Source organism: Xiphias gladius, chromosome 3, assembly GCF_016859285.1.
Source record: "Xiphias gladius isolate SHS-SW01 ecotype Sanya breed wild chromosome 3, ASM1685928v1, whole genome shotgun sequence".
Taxonomy (NCBI): domain Eukaryota; kingdom Metazoa; phylum Chordata; class Actinopteri; order Istiophoriformes; family Xiphiidae; genus Xiphias; species Xiphias gladius.
Window position 1 is genome coordinate 12,138,955 of NC_053402.1, and position 17,088 is coordinate 12,156,042.

Below are 17,088 nucleotides of genomic sequence, written 5' to 3' on the forward strand. Positions count from 1 at the left end.
AGGTTGGAGTAACCCCTTGACAATTATCTAGAGGTATCGGCAATGACGTTCATCATACCGATGTTGATAGCCTCGGCATCATAAATGCTGCCGAGCAACATCCAGGACCCCGTGGTGCATTTCACCGGACGGTCCTGCAATGACAGCGCCCGTGTGACTGCGAGGTGGACGGAATATTAGCACCAGAGCTCAACTCAGCCGAGGCAAGTGGAAACTGGCAACGGCTGCTATGAAATGATCACGTTCATCGTTCTGATGTGTTTTTTTTTTTTTTTTTTTCTTTTTCAACTGTAATAACAGCATGCAACTAAGAGCACTTTTTCATATTCCAAGTAGAAGAGCATTTCGAAAATAATAAGGGCCGGTAAAACTCGGTTTTAGCAGCCCTAACCTGGCCTAAACCTGGCCTAAACCTGGCCTAAATGGTGTTCAGAAAAACCACAGTCAAGCATCTCAGGGTTAAACAGGTTTAAATTGACACAGAAGATGCGTGAACAATTTTCATCGTCGCGTTTATTTCTGGGGTCATCTTCGCATAAATTCAATACAGTGCAAAGGACTATGTATGTTCGTCCTTCGGCGCTCTCGTTGGCTCATGGGGACACTGTTTTTAATGATTTCCTACCACCCAGGGGCAGTATTGTATCACTTTGAACCCCACCGTCTCCGGCCGGAATATCGCCGTTCCCTCGGAGAAACAGACAGGTAGCCGGGCTGGAGGTAGGTGGTGCTGTCGGCGTACCGGGCGCAGACTGCACTTATAAGTGGACGCGTGTTCTCCGGCCGGTTGTCACGGATAAGGCGCCGAGGGGGGACGTGATCTCTCCGTCTTGAACGCGTCCTGCCCGGAACTTTCGTGATGCTCCGCTGGAGGCTCTGAGGTCTGGATGAGTTTTGGAGTCGCCAGCGGTGCGCTTCGGCTTGGACACGAGAGACAGGGTCTGATGGACTGTTCGCGTCGTTTTCTGAAACTTTCACTGTGCTGCCTTTTCGGGTGCATTTTGTACAGTGGGATTTATTCTTTCGGAGCTGCTAACTCTGTATTTCTGCGTTGCTCTAGAATGGGGGAGAGCGTGCGTATCGGGTAGAGATGTTTTCGCTCCGTGGAAGTTTCGCCCTGCGCCCGCTCTCCTAAACTCCCATCTTTGCGTTTTGCTTATTCGACTTTCACTGAGCGCTGCGGGAGGCTCAAAACGACGGGAGGGAATGGCCGGCGAGCGGAAACCGCGGCTTTGCCTCATGGCCAAAGGGGAGAACGGGTATGGCTTCCACTTGCACGGCGAGAAAGGGAAGAGCGGACAGTTTATCCGCAAAGTGGAGCCTGGCTCCCCTGCAGAGGCGTCGGGTCTGCGCGCCGGGGACCGGGTGGTTGCAGTGAATGGGGTGAACGTGGAGAAAGAGACACACCATCAGGTAAGTGGATGGAGCGTTCATATCTAATGTCACGCTGGCTGGTGTGCGCATCCTGACAGTGCGGTATGGGATGGTAAAAATCATGCCAACCAGACATCCATTCCAGCCTCCTCCTGGCGTGATGAGCCAACAGTCTGCAAGTTATTAACTTCGAAACACTTTTCCCACTCACAACCAACCACATGTTGCTATGATTAAAAATCTGTCTTTGCGCTTTCCAATCACGTGCTCCATTTCATGTGACTGTCCTATAGGCTACATAACGTATTGTTCCAGATATTCACTTCTCTCATGTAAACATCCAATGATCTGGATGTTTACATGTGAAATCCTGTAAATGCCTCGAAATATCTGTGAACATGTCTGCAGAAGTGACCCTGTGAATTATACCACTGACAAACTGCCTCCTCCTCTGATTGCATGTCGTCTTGTTTCACTGTGGTCTTAGCTGCTGGTCAGATATAGACAGCAGGTTCAGATAATCATTTACCCAAGCGGACAGAGGCAGAGGAACATCAGCACCAACAAGCTCTGTGTACAGATGGGCGTCTCTCTAACTTTGTTGTGTTTGACGCTCTCAGATCAGTTCTGCTGCCCTGTTGCTTTTAATTTTGGTGGGAAAACACAAAGGATGATGGAGCATCAGGTTCCTCCTCAGCCGCTTGTGTTGTCATATAACTCCATATTGTCGAGTTAAATGAAGTTACAGGAGTCACAAAAAGTGTCTTAAAATACCATCCCATCCCTCAGGTGGTACAGCGGATCAAAGCCGTAGACCATGAGACCAGGTTGCTGGTGGTGGACCACGAGACGAACGAAAGTCTGCGCAGCCTGCGCCTCACAGCTACAGAGGAGATGGCCATTCTCGGGATGGGGCCTTCCTCCTCATCCTCTCCCCCGGCGTCCCCCTCCCCTTCCCCTTCCCCGTCCTCAGTCCCGTCCTCCCCCGGCAAGAAGCGGGAGAACGGCTCGGTGTCCAAGCAGCAGGTCACGCTGAGCAGCCAGGTGCAGAAGCCCACCAGGAGGTCACCTTCAAAGGCTGCAAAGAAGGTAAGCTGGTCCACCATCAAGGCAGGACATGTGGGATTAAGAGTAATAAGAGTAAGAGCATTGTTAAACTTGATCTCATTATTCTCTTAACTGAGAATAGCTGGACTATGAAGTGAAACTGAGGTGAGTGCAGGCCTCTGGAAGCTCATCCAGACTGCTATCTGAAGTAAACAGTTAATATGAAGTCAGTGAGTTTCTTTTTTATTAGTGTAAACAAGACGGTAAGGCATCACTAACACTCCTCCTTCTTAGTACACCGACAAATAACTAGCTTTAGCCTGAAAACAGTCCCAGACCCTCAAACAAAGCATTCCGAGAGATTTGTCTGCTCCCAAACATGACAGTCAAAAATACCAAACACAGTGGTGGACGGTTTGCAGGTAGTGAGTCACCTCTTTGAACAGATGCTCCTTGGCTCACACAAGCTCTCATCCCTGACTTGTTCTCTTGCTGCTCTGCCAGGTTTGAGATTAGATTAAGTAGATGTCATGTGAGTTTCCATCCTGTTCTGTGGCCTCCCATGCATGTGTGGTGTGTGTCTGTCTGTGAATGCGTGTGTCCTGACGGAGGGAACAACATGGCTAGCTGAAAGCATTCCAGATGTTGTGTTGGAACATCACAACATCTGGAGGGCAAGAAAGGTCAGAGGGCGGGACCCTTCAGAAGTGAGGAATCTGGAAATGGACAATGCAGTGACTCTGCAGAACAGGAAAGCCACAGAAATCGTAAAGGAAAATCTATGAATAAAGACGGTCTGCTGACAGATTTTCTGAGTGCCTTTGTTTTATAGATGTGAAATGATACTCCAGAGGGAACATTTCTGACAGGCCTTTCACATCTTATCTTCTTGTGTTTAGTTATACATACTTATTGACACTGGTGCCTGCATAAGGTTCAACGGGCATTTGATACATTTTTGTTTTCATTTTTTTTTTTAATTCAGTGTTTGACTATTCCATGTTGACACGAAAAACAGGATGTGTTTCCGTCCGCTTTGTCTCTCCTGGAACGCAAAGATCTCATCATCTTCGGTTTCACATGCTCCCTATCCGCGAGTAGAGGCCGCTCAACTTCTGCTTTCTGCATTTCCACAACATGTGTTTTCACTTAGGTTTGCCCTGCCAATATGTGAGCAGTACTGTTCCTACAAGAGCAGTGACAAGGCCAATCAGTTTCATCTTAAATGTGTGTGTTTGTCTTTGCTCAGCCCTGGGTTTGTGAAACTGTGGGGAGAAATCCCAGCGCCTGGTGGGGTAGGATTTGCCCATCTAAAGCTGGGGAAATACTTACAGGTCTCTCATTTCTCTCTTTCTCTTAGACTTTAATGACTCTAGTGAAAGAATGGAAAGAAAGTTTAGCAGGATGAGCCAAAAGGCATTAGCAATGCAAAATGAAAAGCAGGAAAACTGGACAAAGCATGAGCTTCTGTTGAAACACTGACTTTTAACAATTCCATTGACGCAGGGAACGTTGACTGAACATAAACTGCCTCTTGTTTGAACCACTGGAGCATTGAAACCTTCCTCTGCCACTCGACTGGTACCTTCTGAGTCTGTGAAGGGTTTGGAAGTGCCCCGTGACCCATCTGTCCCATCTCAAAGGAAGCTATTACCCCAAACATGCAGACTCAGTATTGAGACTGCACTCTGTTACAGCATATTATGTCTTGTGTGTACCAGTCATTCATCAGTGTGGCTGGCGAGGAGCGTGTGCAATCAATGCAGAATAATTACCAAAACAAAACCAGAGGGGAAAACAGATCAGTGGTGAAACCATAAATCACCAAGTGAACAATTGTAACTAAAAAGAACATAGATAGCCTTTCACAGATGTAAAATTCTGCTCAGTTTGCAGTGAGATGTTTCATTCTTCATTCTTCTTCTGATCTTTAGGAAAGTGCTGAGAGCAGCACATTTCTTCGGAGAGGTAGGAGAAAAAGAGAGAGAGAGAAAGCAGACAGCACTTGGATCGATAGAACCCAAGACTGAGAGCAGCCAATAACATCCTTGAAGGTTTTTTGGAAGGTCTCCACTTGCAGGGTAGTGGAGTCACACACTGAGAGGGGGGAGTTGTGATGGATGGATGCTTGGTCCTGCCGGTGCATGTGCCAGTTGGTCAGTTTGGAGTTTGGCTGCTGATCTGGCCCAGCTACCAGTCAAAAAGTCAGCAGTTGCAGCTGCAGCAGTGGCCAGTGCCCGTTCAGACCCAGCGGCCAAGTCGGGCCGCTGGGTTCAGTGCGCTGTTCGGGGGAGTCATGGAAGACAGAGCAAAATAAGCGGAGTTTTCAAAACTTCCGGCGGAAGTACGTCACTACGTCTACTACGTCATTTTGTTGTTACCAAGCGGGAAGCGCCCACTTTGGTTACAGTCTATTGTTGCCAAGATGTATCTATCCCATGCTAAGAGAGCAGTTTGGGAGCTATTGAAGGGGAGCACATAACAAACCTAAGCTATGTTTATACATATTGCCTACTTACAACAAGCTACCTGACTATTAATACACACCTGAAATGCCTACTTGGATGGAAATCTGTTTCCAAGATAGGGCCTTCCTGCCGAGGTCTTGATACGGACATAAACTTGTGTCATATAATTCAGGAAATTCAGATATACACAATATCAGGTTTTCCTAAATGTTGCCTTCCGTGCCGTGCTGGATGCCTAATTTCTATTCGCCACGTGGGTATCCATCACAGAGTGCAGCTGCGTATGGCTGCACCTCATGTGCGCTTTGCTCAACGTAGCAGTCTTAGCACGCGGTGCAGGTATTTTGCGTCAAACTTTGAACTACTCAGAGATTGAGAAAATATCATTATCTCTGATGTCCATCTTTAGTAAACGTCCATAAATCCTCTTATGAAATCATTTTTAAAAAAAAGCTCCTTATAGCTCCAGAACTTACCTGAGAATCATCATGTTTTTAAGTTTTCTTTAGTATCAAAGTAATCTAGCGGTAGTTGTCCATACATACGTGGGCGCATTGCAAACAGGAACTGCTAAAGCTAATTAGGCATACTTTTAGTTGTGTCAATTTGCCAAAATGTAAACAATTATAGGCTAAAAAACAGGGCTTAAGTTGCAACCCACATCTAACGAACTAACTCCATGGCAACATTATACTTCCTGTTTACATCCTTCAAACACCTCCAAATTATGGGAACTGTAGTTCCAAAATTTAGAGCATGATTATCCCCAAAATAATAAAAATTAGGCGGAGGGGCCCACAGTGTCAGACTTTGAAAACCCCTGCTACAGAAGGAAAATTAGGTCTTTGTGGTCATCTGTATTCAAATAGGGCAGTGGACTCAAAATGTTTTGTTGTGTTTATCCTCTCATCTCCTCTCTGTCAAAGCAACAGGACTCTTTTGCAGATACAGATTACAGTCTAAGCCCTTAAAGGAAACACAACATAGACTGTACTCACACATATCCAGGCATGTACATGGATACAGTAGAAACCTGGATGGACATGGACCTTTTCTGCAACTATAATCACTTGCACATTTGCCCAATAAATATTCCCACTAGAGTTTTTGTGTGTGTTTGTGTGTGTGTTCCCTGGGTTACATGACTCTGTCTGTATTTTTCCTCTGTTTTATGACCACTCATCCCCTAGGATTCTTTTTTTGTTGCATACCTGTCACGTTTACTTTGCTTGTCTTTACTTGATTTGTGACACAGCAGAGAGAGTTGAGGGGAGGCTGCTGACCCGCCGACTTAGTGCTTCTGTATCTTTGTGTGTACATGCGTATGTCTACATGCAGTATATAAAGATGGGCTGTGCTTTTAACGTCTTTAATTCTCTATTCTCTTACTGCATTTCTAACCCAATTGCTCCAAATAATTTTTCTCAGTTTTCCTCATGTCTTCACCAAATCTTTCCAGATCGACAGGATTACAGTTGAGTCATGTTGAGCTGTTAGAAATCCAATGTCCAGGCCTCAACTAGGCCATTGCTGTTCAAAACAACCAGCAGTGACTTACACAACCTTATGTAAGCCTGGTAAGTGTAGAAGCTTAGCTTATAGCGAAAACCTGTTTTGTTGTTGTAGTTGGGGCTGATGACTCGAGGGCCAGTGTTGGCAATACATGTCGCTGTCGCTGAACATGTCGCTAATTTTTCAGCTACTTCTTTGGACCCAGATTCAACAGTTGTCAGCCTTTTGTACTTTTAAGTCTGCTCACCAAACCCCTGAGTTTAAAGTGACATCAAATATTGCCCTGGCTGTTGTCCTCAAACCTCAAACCATAGTTATCATCCATCAATCAACTTTTTTCTTTTGGAGTAGAAACATCCCTCTTTTTCATTTTATGCAGTAAATGTGAGTTTAGTATAAGTGCACTGTTAAAACAGTGAACTTCACCTTGAAAATAAATGTGTTAAACATTGTATGTCTTTTATGGCTATAGCGTATATCTTAGTTAAGTATTTATATATATTTAAATGGAAAGCCAATTAAATTGAAGTGAAATGTATAAAATGGACCTGAACTAAACCTCATAGAGGGAAAAGAACTTTAAAGACATCGTGCCTTGTTCTCAGTCCATCTCTGTGTGACAAGAACAGAGGGAATTGTAACAAATTGAGGCATAAGGTCTGTTCAGTCACTTTCTTCGCTACCATCTCTCAATCAATTTTCTGTTCACTTTCCTGTTTAGTCATCTGCTTGAAGGCACGATGGTAGCCAGCGGAGTGTATCAAACGTGTTTAACAAGAACAAGGATTGCTGCTTAATCCTTCAGGGAAAAAGGAAGAGAACATTTCAAGGACAAGAACATTATGACTTTGGTATGAGATGTATCATCTTACCTTAACACACACCTGAGGTGTCAGTGCTCTGTCTCGGTGTTTGTCCTTCTCCCCTTTGCATACACATGCTACGAGGTGCATCATGTGGGTGTGTCATTAACACTAAAGCCTAAGATAACGTGTCAGGTGTCACTTTCTCACCAGAACCTTTTTTTTAACCTGCAAACAAACACACATGCACATACATCAACCTACAGTTAGAGTCAGAGCGAACAGGACAGATGTTTCTACTTCAGAATTTTAGAAGAGTTTCAAAAAGTGAGAGGCTTGAGCAGATTTAAAAGAACAAAAGGCTGACTAAATTGTCGAGCTTGAATCAAAGGTAGCTAAAAAAAAAAAAGAATGACATACAGAGACATATAAGCAATGATCACTATTCCACGGCCACAAAGCGGCAGACAGGCTTGTTTATGGATTTTCTGGGGGACATGGTTTCTGGTATTCTCCTTGGCCTGAATTTTCCCTCTCTGTTGGTGGTGAGGTCTCCACCACACACACAAACATATTGGGGTCTTTTGTTGTTTTTCTTTCCAGTTGTCGTGAACTCCTGGTTTGTCACACCGGGCCTGTTAGGAAATATGGCAGTGCGCTGGAAAAAAATGAGTAGGTCAATATTTTGCAAAATGAAGGTCTGTAAAGTTTTTGAGAGAGGGAAATAGAGGCAATGAGAAAAGGGAAGAGATGGAGTTTTGTTGGAAACATGCATACAAATCTTTGGCCACAAAGCAGACATACCAATGTGTATGCATTGGGTTTTGTTTTTTTTATTCTTTTTGATATGGCCATGTTGGCTTTGACTTTTAATAAAGTTATTTCCAAGAACTTTGGCGCTTAAAGCATTATAAAATAGTTCAGCTCAGGGAGAGATACAAATCAATATGAAGCTGTTGTAGCATCCAGGCGACTGACCTAACTGCCAGCATACAGACTAACATGTGGACAGCACAAAATAAACTTCTGCTAGAGATCATCTGCCCCCCGTAGAGTGCATACACACACACACACATCTGTTAAAACAGTTTTAGGGAGAGGAGGGGTGTGTGTTTATGGGTCTTTGCATGGCCAAGAACGTAATACAGTTTTGTGGGACGTTTGTAGAATCAGACATATTTTATGTTTTATTCAGTATGTGTGTCTGTGCTCACTCCAGGTAGAAGCTTAGGTGCATATTTGTGCATGGCTATGAGAGGACACATATGGGCTCAAATTAGGGTCAGGACGTTTTTCAGCTTTTAAAGTGTCTTTGTTTAACCTCACCACTGATATAATTTGTTCACAGTTTTTATTCACACATTCTCTCTTTTTTTTTTTTTTTCACAAATTCAAATCTCTACACATGCAAAACTTGAATTTCTCATGCAGATTTATGTTACAGGTATACAAAGGTTGATTTACAACTAAACTCTGATTTCCATCTAAACAACCGTCGAGACTAAACAAGCCAACATGGAGATGAAGTACACAAGAAAGTCCGTACAGTTTTCACAAAATCCTCCTACAGAAAACTGTAAAGACTTAAACATTTACATCTTGAGGCTCAATTCATTTTTGAAGTTGTGGATTGTGGTATTTAAGTGAAAGAGATCTGCGTGAGAAAACCATGGACAGAGAGGACAGCATTTAAGGGTCAGGGCTTGAGGAGGTCATGGGGTCAGGACTGAATAAACACAAATAGTAACAGCCATAGATCTCAGAGAGAGAGTAACAGAAGGGAGGTCTTTGGTCACAATAAACAAGAAAAATAAGTTATGCACCTTGTAAGCGTGTGGCATTTAACATTGATTTCTACATTGACATTAAACCGTAAATAGACCCACAACTGCAGCAAACGTGTTTTTCTGGTATGTTCCAGTTTTCCTCTATCACTTTGAACATGTTGTAAGACTGTCGTGACGAGGACAGCTGCTCTCATTTCTTGTTTACCACATTATCCTTTAAGTGTATCAGGTCTTTGTGTCACTCCAACTAAAACATGATCATCTCCAGCCATTAGTTTGTATTACAATACAAAATGGGATGATGGCTCAGGTCAGGCTCCCCAACTCTGGGAGGGTCACATTTCTTCCTTGCCCTGCTCCTTGGCTCAGTTTCTCATTTTGCCAGGGATAATAGGCAAAAGATGTTGCCTGTCAGCTTGAATGAAACAGCATATAGCACAGGACTTGTCTGGAGTTGGTCAGCACTGCAGCCTGTGTTATCATCTCTGCTCGATTTCTGCCTGGCACCCAGACATATGTGAGGTTGATTCTTGTTGCTTTGACAAAATGAGGCGTTTGAAGTTATGTATAATACTTCAAGGGCTGAACAGTGGCAGTGCAATTGATGTGGGGGCATTGAAACAATTTCTCTTTTTGGCAAATAGGAGGCATTTTATTTGTTGAACCTTTATTTAACCTGGCATGCCAACTAGCCAAAAGTTTCCAATTTAGTTGCAGTGAATATTTCAGCTTTTCTTAGAATAAACCTATCCATGTAAGATGTCAGATGAAACATTAATTTACATAAATTTTATTTTAAGTGGCTGTACATTGGCAAGAGTGAGTAAGTGTGCAATTCTTTTTACTAACATCTGGAGCTGGTGTTCAGGACCTTCCCCCTTCTCCTTGAATACCAACTGCGTTACATCAGGATGCAGGGGTCCGGATTCAGTGTGTGTGTGTGTGTGTGTGGGTGTGTGTGTGTGTGTGTGTGTGTGTGTGTGTGTGTGTGTGCATGTGTGTGTGTGTGTGTGTGTGTGTGTGTGTGTGTGTGTGTGTGTGTGTGAGAGAGAGAGAGAGAGAGAGAATAAACCAAATTCCTGGAGTAAAAACATGGCCTGTAAGATGTGGACGGGTCACGAGTGGGGAATGAGGGTGTGTGTGTTTGGGGAATTAAGAGAGAATAGAATTTAGTAAGGCAGTAAATGTCAGAGAAGACAAGCACGACTGAGTGTATTGTGTTAAATGTGTGTGTGTGTGTGTGTGTGTGTGTGTGTGTGTGTGTGTGTGTGTGTGTGTGTGTGTGTGTGTGTGTGTGTGTGTGTGTGTGTGAGAGAGAGAGAGGGAACACAGCTGTTTGTCTCCATGTATTATCTCCCCATGCAGAGCTGATAATACTGTATATTCAAATGGTGCCCTTGTTAACCCAGAAGATGTTGACCTGTTTCTCTTCAGACGTAGCTTGAATCAGTTTGCACAAATATTCTTTGACCACTACAGGAAATGTTTGTGTTACTGTGTCATGGATTAAGTTAAAGTTCTTACATAATTTGATATGAAATAATTAACTCCTCCTTTTCCATGACCTCAAGTTTCAATCTGGCTTTCAAGCAAAGAAAGAGACTGAGACTGCTCTACTAACAGTGACCAGCTGGTTTATCTCCTACCTCTCAGTTTATAGTGCCCTTCTGAACTGTGGAGTGCCTCAAGACTCCGCCTGACGTCCTCTTCTGTTTTGCTTTTACTTGTCTCCATTTTGCCAAATAATCATAAAATATCTTTACATTGCTATGCAGACGACACACAACTGTACGTATCTGTAAAATCAGGAACCTCCAACTCAATGAAGGAAAATTGGAAATAACCCTGTTTGTGTCAGTAAACACATCAGAATTTAATGATAAATTTGATAAAGTGGTCCCTTCCATTTAGCCTGGTGCCAGAAATGTAAGAGTTATCGTTGATTCTAATCTAACTTTTGATTATCAAGTTAAGTAGTTCAGTATTATTGTAACTCACTATTAACCTGCTTGAGTGGACAAGCCCGCTCACACCTTCAAATTATAAAGAATGCTACAGTCAGACTGTTAATGGTAATAAGAAACAGAGATCACATAACCCCAAGGTTAGCCTCTTTGCATTGGCTTCCAGTTGTTTAAACTGATTTTAAGGTTTTACTCATTACTTTTAAAGCACTTCACGGTCTTACTCCAGCATATATGTGTGAGTTTTTGTGCTGAAATGTACCCTAAATCTAAAGGAGATTGTGCATTTCTTGTCAGGGCCACTAAACTCCAGAACAGCCTTGGTCTTGATGCTTCAGTGTCTTCCATTAAATCTCTAACTAACCATTTCTGCATTAATTGTTCTTTCCTTGCTGTGCAACATTTTTTTCTGTATTTGCTGTCCTAATATTTTTAAAGCACTTTGTAACTTTGTTTTGAAAAGTACTGAATGAATGCTTTGAAAAGTGTTTTTATTATTATTATGACCCAAACTCCAATTGTACGGAATATGAAGCTGTAACATTTCTTTACTGAACCACAAATTGTATCTGTAGCAATTAAGACACGACCCAAATCTTCAACATTATTTATAGATTGCACTACTTCTATATAGCTCTTACTGGGTCAACAGTGGGAAAACATACCTGCCATCTCCTGCCATCTTTGAATTATGTGGGACTCAAGTCCTTTTTAGAACTCATTAACACTGGTATTTCAAGCACTTTTGGATTTTGGGTCTGTCCCAAAAAATAAGGTCTGTTTGGGAAACATACACTCGCACTGCTTCTCAATCTCCATTTTCTTAATCTCCTCTTTTAATTATCAGTTATTGAATGTGAGAATATCAGCGGAGCATAGGTCGGCTGTAGCCAGGCCAAGGATCGATCAGTGTGCTGCCCACACAACAGCATCTCCAGCAAACATGAGAGAGAAAGACAGAGAGAAAAAAAGAGAAACAAACACTGTAAAAATGGAGAATTCGACAGGCAGGCAGCAAGAAATTCTTCATTGGTATATCTCATTGTTGCTGATCGAAAAGTCGTTGAAGCAGTGAAAAGAGCTTTGAACCTTGAGTTTTTCTATTGTTATCCGTTGATGGCTTGGCAAACAGAGGCAAATACACTGTAATCTTCAGCCTTGCCATCACAACTGTGCTGTTTCACAGGTTTATTCCTAATCCTGACCACTCACCATGTTCAGTCCCTTCACATATTCAGTTTGTATTTGCTCCCTGCTGCACTCACAGCTGTGAGGCAACATACATTCCCACACATCGATCCGTGCAGTGTTCACACACACTTTAAAAAACACACTCAGGCATTTGTTTCTGGTGTCCCACTGGCCCTGCTATGTTTCGCTCAGCTCACACATCAGCTTGTTGGATCAATTTAATTGCAGCCCTCCTTTGCTCTGTTCGTGGGAGTGCAGTAGATGTAATGGGAGAGACACTTTGTATCCTTATGGATCAACTGGGAATTCTATAGATGCTTGAGTAACACTTGACAAACGAGAGGAGGAGGTTTAGTTTATGTGTGTGAGGTGAGGTTAGTATGTGTCAAAGTATGAGAGAGGATGTATGTGGGGTAGCAGCAGACAGGAATCCCCTCTAATTGCTTCATTATGCCAAGGAAACTGGGAGACAGAAATTTACGTCTACTGTATCTGCTACACTAGGGGGCCCCTCCTCCCTCTAAGGGTTTGAATACGCACACATATAGGGCTGCAACCATTTAACTATGATTATTGTCATTGTTGATTAATCTGCAGGGAATTTTCTCAATTAACTGAATACTGTTTAGTCTATAAAATGTTAGAATATAGTGAAAAATATCAGTCACATTTTTCCAGAGTCTGACATGTTGTCTTCAAATGTCTTGTCTGACCAACAGTCGAAAACCTAGATATTCAGTTTACTATCAGAGAAGACTAAAAAAATCTGTATATATTCCCATTTGAGATGCTGGAATTAGAGACTTTTTGACATTTTTAGTAAAAAAAAACAACTTTAATGACTAATTGATTATCAAATAGTTGCTGATGAATTTTCTGACTAATTAATTAATCGACTAACTGTTTAAGCTCTACTCACATCATACACACACATTTTTTGTACACACATCCTGAGAAAAACACACACAAACCAACAGCCACCACCACCTAATACTCCAAGGGATATCTGCCACACACTGATAACAAGGGTGTGGACCCACACACAGATTGAATCACCAACCTCAACCGCTATCCCGTCATACACATGAAAAACAGTTAGATGAAAATAACCAGAGAACACACACATACACACACACACACACACACACACACACACACACACACACACACACACATGGCAGCACATAACTGCTGAATATATCGGCATCGCCAACATCCCACACAATTTAAATTGACACTTAAATGAAAATAGGCAGAAATGTGGTATTCTGTGGCCTCTTCACTCCTGCTGCTGAAAACTACATTTGAATGTGTTGTAACGCAAGGCACGCAAAGATAAGAGAGGGAGAGAAAGTAAAAGAGAGTGGGAGGGTTAAAGTATTCAGGCTGAAGGAAGACATGAAATACCATGACATGGAGGGTGGATTGTTAAAAAACAAAAACAAATAGGAGCTAAAGGAAGAATGAAGTGTAGAAAGATAGTGGGAGACAGATGGAGAAAATGTAAGAAGAGTTTAGAAGGGTTTAAACCACCAGTTGGTTTGTCTTCCTTTCTCTCATGGTTTTGCTAACATTTTCATTATATGCTCTGCCCGTAAAAATGAAACAAACACACTTGGATATGTTGAGAACCCGTTATCATACCGTAGGCTTAAACCGATGAGGAGGAGAGTCTGTTTTTATATAAGTTAGTTTTCTGGAAACTGATATGGAGTATCATTTTGGGCGGGTTATTTGTTTACATCAATACTTTTTCAGCTGCAGTGTCCACAAGCTACTGTAACGTGAAAAAGGTCCATGACAATGAAATAAGCTTCATACAACAGGTTCTCTCACAGAGAAAAGTCTGAGATATGAGTGTGACATGTACATTTGTTGCTAAAGAATTTGTGGCATCAAGAATCTGAGACATATATTTTCATGCAAGAATAGGGAAAAAAATGCAATACATTCTTAAATAAACTAAATAACGATGGGATTTGAAATTTCGGTCAGCCAAAATAAAACATTTGGAGACATCACCTTGCAGTCTGGGAAGTTGCAATGTAAATTTTTTCAGGATTTTTGGCTGAACCACAACAGTGGGGCCAGCCCTGTAAACGCCAATGTCCATGAGTAGGTGAGTGATTGAGTGAGTGAGTGATAAAGTTACACCATTGTTCAGCTGAATGCTGCGTGACTGAGTGCTGAAGTTACACCACTGGTTGGACAGCCGAGTGTTGGAGGTTCCGATTGGCCGTTGATCTTTCAAAATAATTTGTCGCAAACAGTTTCTATTGCGTCTAGGCAGTTTTACCAACTTAGCACCTCTGTCGCTAGATTTACCGACACCCCTTTAGCAAGTTTTCTTCTTCTTAGCTACTTTCCATAGAGGAGAGTCGCCAGTATTGCCCCGCGACTCCAACGTCGGGCTTTCCCTCTGCAGGCAAACCTCTCCATGTGTCTCATTCAAATGACTGCATAGACGTAAATGAGCTTCTAACTTTCTCTCTAGGTGATCAGTTTACAAGTAAATTTAGCCGAAATCAAAGCATAGCTGTTGTCTTTAACTTATGTGTTTAGTGATTTAGTCAGACGATGTTATGGTTATACGGTTATAAAATCAGGAGTTTAGCCGTGCAGAGCAGCAGCTTGGAAATGGCTTGGAAGTGACTGCTGGTTAACGTAGTCGTTTAAGTTACTATTTCATACTTGTTCTGTTGTCTTACAACAGACACAAAAAAACATGTAAACGAGAGTAGCTTTATTGGGAATTCGGCTGTATTATATTACTATATATGTGAGCACAGACAGTAGGAGAGAAGCAAACAGATAAAGATCAGCATATGAAACAAAAATGATCAAATATTTCTTAGTTGTAGTTCATACTCTTCATAAAGAATACAGTATAATACACACATAAAATCATGTAGATTCACTTCAGTGGGAGAGAAATTAACATCAGGCTTCTCAGTTGGTAAAAAGTCACAAAAGCTTTTTGTAATAGACAAAAAAATGCAAGCTAGAATATGAAAACTAGATTAAACAATGAGCTGTCAGCTAAGGCTAGAAATTCTTATTTTTTACAGCCAGGAAATTTTGAAAGAAACACTTTTCTACTTGGAAGAAATTGGTCTGAGGAACAAAAATGAGAATTTCCCAAATATGTAGTCTGTAGAAAAGATTAAAGTCATTTTGTGGACTCTTTTTGATGTAATATGTTGTGTAGATCCTTAGCAACATTTTTTTCCGCTCAGAAAATCCTCACACAGCCCGTTGAAAGCCAAAGCTGACCTGGGAACAGCCTACGCCAAGAAATGACGGCAACAAAGGCACATATTTGTTTCAAATTGATGTGATTAGTAGTAGTACCATTAAAGGATCACACCATAGGGCTTTTGCACATATTCTTCAAATCACTGTTTTGCAAAGCAGAGCATTCAACTCATGCTGCCTAAAACAACTTCAGTTCTTCAGAGGGTAGTAGTTTCAGCCTCCATATGTTATTGCTTGAGTATAAGATCTGCGACACAGCAAGTGTGCATTTGGGTCACTGAGTCTAAATTTATGAGTTTTCCGATTTTTATCTTTTTTTTTGATTTTGAACTTCATAAGGGAGATCAACCTTTGAAACCTCAAGAGACAGACAAGCCTTGACATTTGAAAGTGTGGAGTAGGAGAGGTGTAGTGTCCATCGTGACAAAGGACAAAAACATGTGTAGTGAAATATGTATTATTTTTGGCAGTACCAAGGCTCATTGTTTCTTGATTGCAGATTTTGAGAAATTGGGAGAAAAGTATTTGTTTCCTTTAAAATATAGACTTCTTTGGACGGTGCTGGAGCGGCAGAGTCTCATCTTGCTCTGTGCTAATTATTCATACTGTAAGTCAAGCTGAGCGCCTTCATGTTCATCACATAAATATGTAGCTATAGCCAGCAGCTAGTTAGCGTAGCTTAGCATAAAGACTGGAAGCAAGGGGAAACAGCTAGCCTGGCTTTCTCCAAAGGTAACTAAATCCACCTACCAGCACCTCTAAAGCTCACTAAAACACGTTTTATCTCACTTGTTTAATTCAAAACAAAAAACAACAATTTTCTGTTTTACAGGGAGTTATATCCTTGACTATTTCTTGCTCAGCAACCAGTGGATACTCTTGGAGGATACTGCTCCCAGTGACGAAATAGTCAGGGACATAACCGCCATAAAACTGCAAATTGTGCTTTTTAGACTTCAGATTTTGTATTAATTAAAGAAACAAGATATCACATGTTAATATGTTTTAATAATAGTTTTAGAGATGACAGTAGATTTTATTATCGTAGGACAGAGCCAAGCTAGCTGTTTCCCCCTGTTTTCAGTCTTTATGCTAAGCTAAGCTAACCTGCTGCTATCTCCAGCTACATATTTACCAGTAAGACATGAGAGTGGTATCAGTCTTTACATTGGCAAGAAAATGGGTGAGATTTATTAGAATGGGGATATTTCCCAAAATGTCAAACTATTCTTTTAATCGACTAAATTTGTGGATTAAAAAGCAGGGCTTCAATTTCGAATCTTGAACCTGAGGTCTCCATAGTTTTCCAGTATGCACACTGACTTTTGTTTTTACACATTCCATCCAACACTACTCTCTCTCTCTCTCTCTCTCTCTCTCTTTCTCTCCCCTTCACTTGTTCCTGAAGTTAGATCTCAGGAAACACTTAAACAGCAGGTACTGCACGTAACACACAAACTGCAGCAGAGCAGGGGACTTTGTAAACAAATCTCAGCAGGTCTGTCCTGGTAGAGCAGCCCTGGACACACAAAAACACACACACACACACACACACACATACACACACACACACACACACACACACACACAGAAAGCTAGCTTTCATGTCACAAAACTCTTATGCAACACACTGCAACACCAGAGGGAAAAACTGTTGGTTATCGAGATCTCTGGCTAGTTTCGTGTT

The 17,088-nt window shown here is 41.8% G+C and overlaps 1 protein-coding gene across 1 annotated transcript in view; it reads left to right on the plus strand.

The window, feature by feature from the left end:
• Positions 1–764: 764 nt before the first annotated feature.
• LOC120785982 (Na(+)/H(+) exchange regulatory cofactor NHE-RF2) overlaps positions 765–17,088 on the plus strand; it is a 32,322-nt gene continuing 15,998 nt past the window's right edge. The window contains exons 1-2 of the mRNA XM_040121029.1: positions 765–1,413; positions 2,164–2,463. Coding sequence (XP_039976963.1) covers positions 1,207–1,413; positions 2,164–2,463 — 507 coding nt within the window. The 5' untranslated portion in view covers positions 765–1,206. The remainder of the gene's footprint in view (positions 1,414–2,163; positions 2,464–17,088) is intronic.